General features: G+C 46.4%; 1 protein-coding gene across 2 annotated transcripts in view; it reads right to left on the reverse strand.

The window, feature by feature from the left end:
- Positions 1–4039, reverse strand: part of plppr4a (phospholipid phosphatase related 4a) — a 77343-nt gene extending 73304 nt beyond the window's left edge. The window contains exon 1 of one of the 2 annotated variants that reach the window (XM_078219439.1): positions 3950–4039. In XM_078219439.1, coding sequence (XP_078075565.1) covers positions 3950–4027 — 78 coding nt within the window. In that variant the 5' untranslated portion in view covers positions 4028–4039. The remainder of the gene's footprint in view (positions 1–3949) is intronic. The other variant, XM_078219438.1, reaches the window with a different exon arrangement.
- Positions 4040–7075: the final 3036 nt, after the last annotated feature.

The following is a 7075-nucleotide window of genomic DNA, read 5'->3' on the forward strand; positions in this document are numbered from 1 at the left end:
GGCATTGGGCTGCACGGTGGCACTGCTGCCTCGCAGTGCCAGGGACCCGGGTTCGATTCCCAGCTTGGGTCACTGTCTGTGCGGAGTTTGGACATTCTCCCCGCGTCTGCGTGGGTTTCCTCCAGGTGCTCCAGTTTCCTCCCACATTCCAAAGATGTGCAGGTTAGGTTGATTGGCCATGCTAAATTGACCCGAGTGTCAGGGGATTAGCAGGCTAAATATGTGGGGCTACGGGGATAGGGTGGGATTGTTCTCAGTGCAGGCTCGATGGGCCAAATGGCCTCCTACTGTATTGTAGGGATTCTATAATTCTATGATTAGACAGAAGCAGCTTGAGACTATCGCCATAAGTGATGGCATCTCCAATCAAGTCAACGAGTACCAGTTACTGTGCTGATGGGAGAGTAGCTACTTCCAGACCACACATATTGCATTGGAAATCCAATGGATTTCCAAGCATGCCAAGCAATTGGCAGCCAGGCTTTGCAACCTCCCTGCCTCAAATACATTCAAACTGAGCCAGCAGAGTGATCATGGTCTGCCGATGGCCAAAATTTCCCAGCTACTGTTTTGTTGTTTAAAAATGTTGACATTATGCATCTCCACGACTGTAAAAGTTATTACTTGCATTGGGTGAGCCACCATGGAACTTCACTTCCACCATGATAAATTGCCCCATAGTGTCAGGGGGATTAGCTGGGTAAATATATGGGGATAGGGCCTGGGTGGGATTATTGTCGGTGCAGGCTGGATGGGCCGAATGGCCTCCTTCTGCACCATAGGGTTTCTATGATTCTATGAATATCCTCCCAGAAATTCAAGCTCGATTTTGGTTCGTTCACGGAACATCCAACTTGATTTCCTCAGCTTGTCAAATCTAGGAGGAGTGAAGCGTATCAGGGCCCTCCAGTGATGCTCAAATTTAACATTGATGCAAGGCTGAAATTGTGATGTACCATCACTAAACATGCTGTGTGTAAGTACCTACTCAGGGTGAACTGAAAGTATCTGAGAATAAAATGATTGGAAGAGTCTGGGGTACTCCACATACAATAACAAAGAAATGGATTGGTTCACATTACATTGTTCAATTGGAAGTGAAATAATAGAATCATAGAATAGAATCCCTACAGTGCAGAAGGAGGCCATTTGGCCCATCGAGCCTGTACCCACAACAATCCCACCCAGGCCCTATCCCCCCAACCCCAGGGTATTTACCCTGCTAATCCCCCTGACCCTAAGGGGCAATTTAACATGGCCAATCAACTTAACCTGCACATCTTTGGATTGTGGGAGGAAACTAGAGCATCCGGAGGAAACCCATGCAGACACGGGGAGAATGTGCAGACTCCACACATACCCAAGGCCGGAATTGAACCCGGGTCCCTAGCGCAGTGAGGCAGCAGTGCTAACCACTGTGCCACCATACTTGATAGCACAGCAAACATTAAAAGCAGGATATTACTGTGCTAATTTGGAGCTGACTACTAATCTCCAAAATTCAGCAAATTGTACGATTAGGAAATAACACCATTGGAGACACGTCGAGGAATAGAATTGGAAAATAAAAGACTAGTTCAGTTCTTTTACAAAAAGTGCCCTGGAAGGAGCAAAGAATTTCATTGTCCTAGCTCTGTCAGGTACTACCTACAGTCGCTCTCTGCTGAGAAGGTATCATCAGCTAACCTGCATGAAAGTGGCGTGAGCTTCTGTTGCTAGCCTGTTGTTTTAATAGATGATAAAAGATGAGTATATTCTCCTAACTGGAATAGAATAATTATTGTGCTCCTGTTCAGGATGTGGGTCCTTGAATCCCTCCACACAGGGAATACAAATGCACATTCACTGCATTTTGCAAGGATGCCCCAGAAACTGGTGGAATGGCATATCTCATGGAGTGTGCTGCAAATTGGAATTTTTTCCCTCAGATTGTATTATTTTCACACTGGATATTGCTGGAAATTCAAATTGATAGCAGATAGTGGGGTAAGGTCAATGGAGTATCTGGGACCTCCTGACCGTCAGATCCACTTCCTTAATCAATCAGATTTAAGAATAAATGGTGGCACAATGGTTAGCACTGCTGCCTCACAGCGTCAGGGTCCCAGGTTCAATTCCGGCCTCGGGTCACTGCCTGTGTGGAATTTGCACTTTCTCCCCGTGTCTGCGTGCATTTCCTCCGGGTGCTCTGGTTTTCTCCCTCAGTCCAAAGATGTGCGGGTTAGGTTGATTGGCCATGCCAAGTTGACCTTAGTGTCAGGGGGATTAGCAGGGTAAATGGGAATAGGACCTGGGTGGGATCATAGTCGGTACAGACTCAATAGGCCGAATGGCCTCCTTCTGTACCATAGGGATTCTATAAATAAAGAGCCATAGAATGCCTACAGGAGACCATTCGACCCATTGAGCCTGCACTGACAACAATCCCACCCAGGCCCTATCCCCATAACCCCTGACTAAGGGGCAATTTATCATGGTCAATCAACCTAACCCGCACATCTTTGGACTGTGGGAGGAAACTGGAGCACCTGGAGGAAACCCAGACCGACACGGGGAGAACGTACAAACTCCACACAGACAGTCACCCGAGGCTGGAATCGAACCCGGGTCTCTGGCACTGTGAAGCAGCAGTGCTAACCACTGTGCCACCGTGTCGCTCCGGCCAATGAAACTGACCAAACGGCAGAGAATGAAATGGGATAAATTAGGTCTAATCTGATACAGTAAATGAAATAAAGTGAGAGAAAGAAAGTGGATTAATACAGAACAAAAAAAAGACAGAAAGGAAAAGAGACATTTTCCCCGAAAGTGGATGTTTTTAAATGTCAATTTAAACGAATGCAAGAACAATTTACTACCTGTGGAAATGATACTCTGTTCTTTTTTTGGGGCCTTGAAGTTTGAGGACCAGAAGTCACATCATTAGCATGTCCCTTATGGCATGGACTATCAACCCTAAGTAGCTTTGACGAGATTCATTCGCAATTTTTTTGGCGTGCAATGGAGGGGGGGGGGGGGCTTAGAGTAAAATGGTTTTGACAAGGCTAATGATGGAGCAAGGCAAATCATCCAGCAAGCTGTGGTGAATCCAATCTCACATGCAAATTGTACTTTTTAAATGCACCCATAATGGTGGGCACTCACTCCACTTCCAGCTATTTCCAGGCCATTCTAGGTTCACTAGGTACACTGACAAGCTGCTAATGCTGTCTATTGTTTGCAATGAATATGAAATATAAGCAACAAAACCCAAACAGAAAATGCTGGAAAATATAAGCAGTTGGTTTAAAGCTTCCCTTAACACAATGGTTCTGGTGATTAGCTGTGTCTTCTCTCCAGAGCGATTTTGAAGGGTGCATTATATTATTCTAGTCTGCAAGATGACATTCAGTGGTGAATAATGTACCTTTCCTTAAATAAAGTGCTGTTCCAGTGCCTGTGGATGTTAATAGAGGGAAATAGCAGTGTTGTTGCTGCCGCTTTCACTACTCAAGCACTCCCAGGGTGTAAATGCGAATCTTGCCTGTGCATGCACATTTTTTTGTATGTGTTTGAAATGCACTAATCGAATAATTGCACCGTTCGCCTTGAACAACTGGGAAGGGAATGCTGGAAATACTGCGCCAGATGTATCGTATTTTTTTTCTCTCCTTCTCTTGGAGGCATGACCACTCTGGGTCGATGCTTGCTCGCTGAGTGCACACTTCAGCTGCTGCCGACGTGATTCCCATGCACGATGGTCTGAACGCTAAATAAATAAATGGCTCGCATCTTGGCTTTATCATTGGGGAAGGGAGACACGACCATGGAGACCGAGGAAGCAGGACTGTCCCCGAATTGACATGGGCTTGGGAATGCCACTGTCTGGAAGTTGCAGGAGTCATCTGTGGCTAAAGGTGGGGATTGGGGGGGGATGTCTTACCTGCCGGCGATTGCCGCATCCACTTACCTCCACGAAATAGAAGCAGGGCAGCAGGGTAACGCTGTCTTTCGTGAGCCTCCCTTTCTGCCTCTCCTTCGAAGACATGTCGGATCTTCAAGCTCCTCTTTTCCCCCTCCCCAAAAAATACACACACAGATACGCCGCCGATTGCTCCGAGTTGCTGCTCTTACACACTCCTGTAGCTCATATTTCCCCAGCCCTTATTTTGCTGGGGTGGGGGGGGGTGGTTCTCAATAAATCTCCCCGCTTTTCCAAGCGCCCCTGTAAATAACCAGGCTGTGCAGGCAGAGCTAACGCAGTGTAAGTCACACAGGCTTGTCCGCACGTTGCCACATTTCAATTACTTGCCCCACTTCTGCCGATTGGTGACTGTTAGGTCCCCCCCATCTCCTCTCCTCCCCTCCCCGCGGCGAGAACATGCTCCAATTATTTCACCATGCATATTAAATCGCGGGGCTTGGCACACGGGGACAGAGCGTCACTAACCGGCTCCATATCAGCGCTGTGGTTAAAGGCATATGTACACACACACACAGATAGAAATTCATAGAGGCAACTGTATCGCTTGTCAGAGAAGACTTAGGCTACGTCAACAACATTTTGCTTTTATATAAAGGTTCAAGACTCAAGAACAGATTCTTCCTTGTTGCCATCAGACCTTTGAATGGACCTACCTCGCATTAAGTTTTTCTTTCTCTAGCTATGACTGTAACACTACACTCTGCACCCTCTCCTTTCCTTCTCTATGTACGGTATGCTTTGTTGGTGTAGCGTGCAAGAAGCAATACTTTTCACTGCATACTAATACATGTGACAATAATAAATCAAATCAAACTACTGTGGACGCTGGAGTCTGAAACAAAAAGAGAAACAGGGTGGCACAGTGACACAGTGGTTAGCACTGCTGCCTCACAGCTCCAGAGGCATGGGTTCAATTCTCGGCTTGGGTCACTGTCTGTGTGGAGTATGCACGCTCTCCTGTGTCTGCGTGGGTTTCCTCCGGGTGCTCCGGTTTCCCCCCACAGTCCAAAGATGTGCAGGTTAGGTTGATTGGACATGCCAGATTGCCCATAGTGTCCTGCGATGTGTAGGTTAGAGGGATCGGTGGGGTAAATCTGTGGTTTTGTGGGGATAGGGCCGAGGTGGGATTGTTGCCGGTGCAGACTCGATGGGCCAAATGGCCTCCTTCTGCACTGTAGGGATTCTATGATTCTAGATAAAATTGATGGAAAGTCTCAGCAGGTCTGACAGCATCTGTGGAGAGAGAAAAGAGCACCGATGAAGGGGTCATCCAGACTCAAAACATTGGCCAGAATTCCCATTGATGGCGGCTGGATCAGAAATCCTGCCACTAGCAAACAACATGTCACCTCCCACAGGCGGGAAACACACCGGGAGGCCAGAGAATTTCATCCATTGGGGCAGATGGTGGAATTTGAATTCAATTTTCTAAAAATCTGGAATTTAGAATCTGAAGACTGTGAAACCATTGTCGATTGTCGGAAAAACTCATTTGGTTCACTCATATCCTTTCGGGAAGGAAATCTGCCATCTTTACCCGGTCTGGCCTACATGTGACTCCAGAGCCACAGCAAAGTGGTTGACTCTCAATTGCCCTCCAAGGGCAACTAGGGATGGCTATAAATGCTGGCCAACCAGCGATGCCCGTGTCCCATGAATTAATAAAAACAAAATTCCTATTCCACTCACCCACCAATAAAAAGGTCCATTGACCTTTGGCAGTATTAACGTTTTTTAAAGTTTATTTATTAGTCACAAGTAAGGCTTACATTAACACTGCAATGAAGTTACTGTGAAATTCCCCCAGTTGCCACGCTCCGGCGCCTTTTCGGGTCAATGCACCTAACCAGCACGTCTTTCAGATTGTGGGAGGAAACCAGAGCACCCGGAGGAAACCCACGCAGACACAGGCAGAATGTGCAAACTCCACACAGACAGTGACCCAAGCCGAATCGAACCCAGGTCCCTGGCGCTGTGCTAACCACTATGCCACCGTGCCGTCCCACAGTTTCGGTTTCGGGGTGAGTGCGGCTGGAAAATCCCACCCATTGGTTCTATTCTCTCTCCGCAGATGCTGTCAGACTTACTGAGATTTTCCAGCATTTTCTGTTTTTGTTTTGCATTAAATGGCGCCTTTGACATAAGAGGGGAGTGGAATACGGTTTATGTGGAGCGTCAGCAGGCACAATTATCAAATGGATCAATCTTCCTGAGCCTGGGAGGCAGGTCTCGCATTCCTGAAGAGTGAGGTAGATTTTTTTTACCAAAACACAAATGAGTGAGGTTTAACAGTGATCCCTGGAAATGGTTCCGTTCCCCGCCATTAGGATCTTTCCTTTTCATATGTGTTGAAGGCTGGTTGAGTAATTGCTGCTTTCCAAAGGCAGTGTTTCCGAGAATGTCTTTTATTGCAGTCAAATAACACAACTCAAACCCAGGTCTTCAGCCCAGTGGGAGTTTCTCTATGTGACCCCCACACTGTCATTTTGACACTTTGGTGACACACATGGGAGGGCAGTGAAAGCAATACAAGAAGAAGCAACCCCACTGTATGGGCGATCATATAGAAAATTGGGCATCTATATTCTCGTACAGGGATCCTTTCTAGTCAGCGTGCAGCAATAATTAATCAGATATACTGACTCTGGGTTCAGTGCTTAGCAAGTTGGCTTTTATTGCAATATTGTCATCTTTCCAAGTTTGGCAACCCTTGCCTTCGAGGTTTGAGCAAACTTCACAAAAGTGATACATGAGCGAGATTTCTCTCGAAGTTCACCCACTCGCGCAAGAGTTAAAATCGGATAGTGATCTGTCTTATTCTTGGGACAAACATCCTTCACTTCAAGGTTACACACCTTTATTTGCGTATCTTTTGGTATTTTATTCCAACCAAAAAACCCAATTCAAATTAAATCCAATTCATGGTCCCCACGTGAAAGCGAAGGAAATCCAAGTTAACAAGATGCACCCCATTTTGTTTTTTTTAGAGTTTATTTATCAATGTCACATGTCAAGCTTACATTAACTCTGCAATGAAGTTACTGTAAAAATCCCCTAGTCACCACACTCTGTTGGCTGTTCGGGTACACTGAGGAAGAACTTAGCATTGTC

This window comes from Mustelus asterias, chromosome 8, assembly GCF_964213995.1.
Source record: "Mustelus asterias chromosome 8, sMusAst1.hap1.1, whole genome shotgun sequence".
NCBI classification, from domain to species: Eukaryota; Metazoa; Chordata; class Chondrichthyes; order Carcharhiniformes; family Triakidae; genus Mustelus; species Mustelus asterias.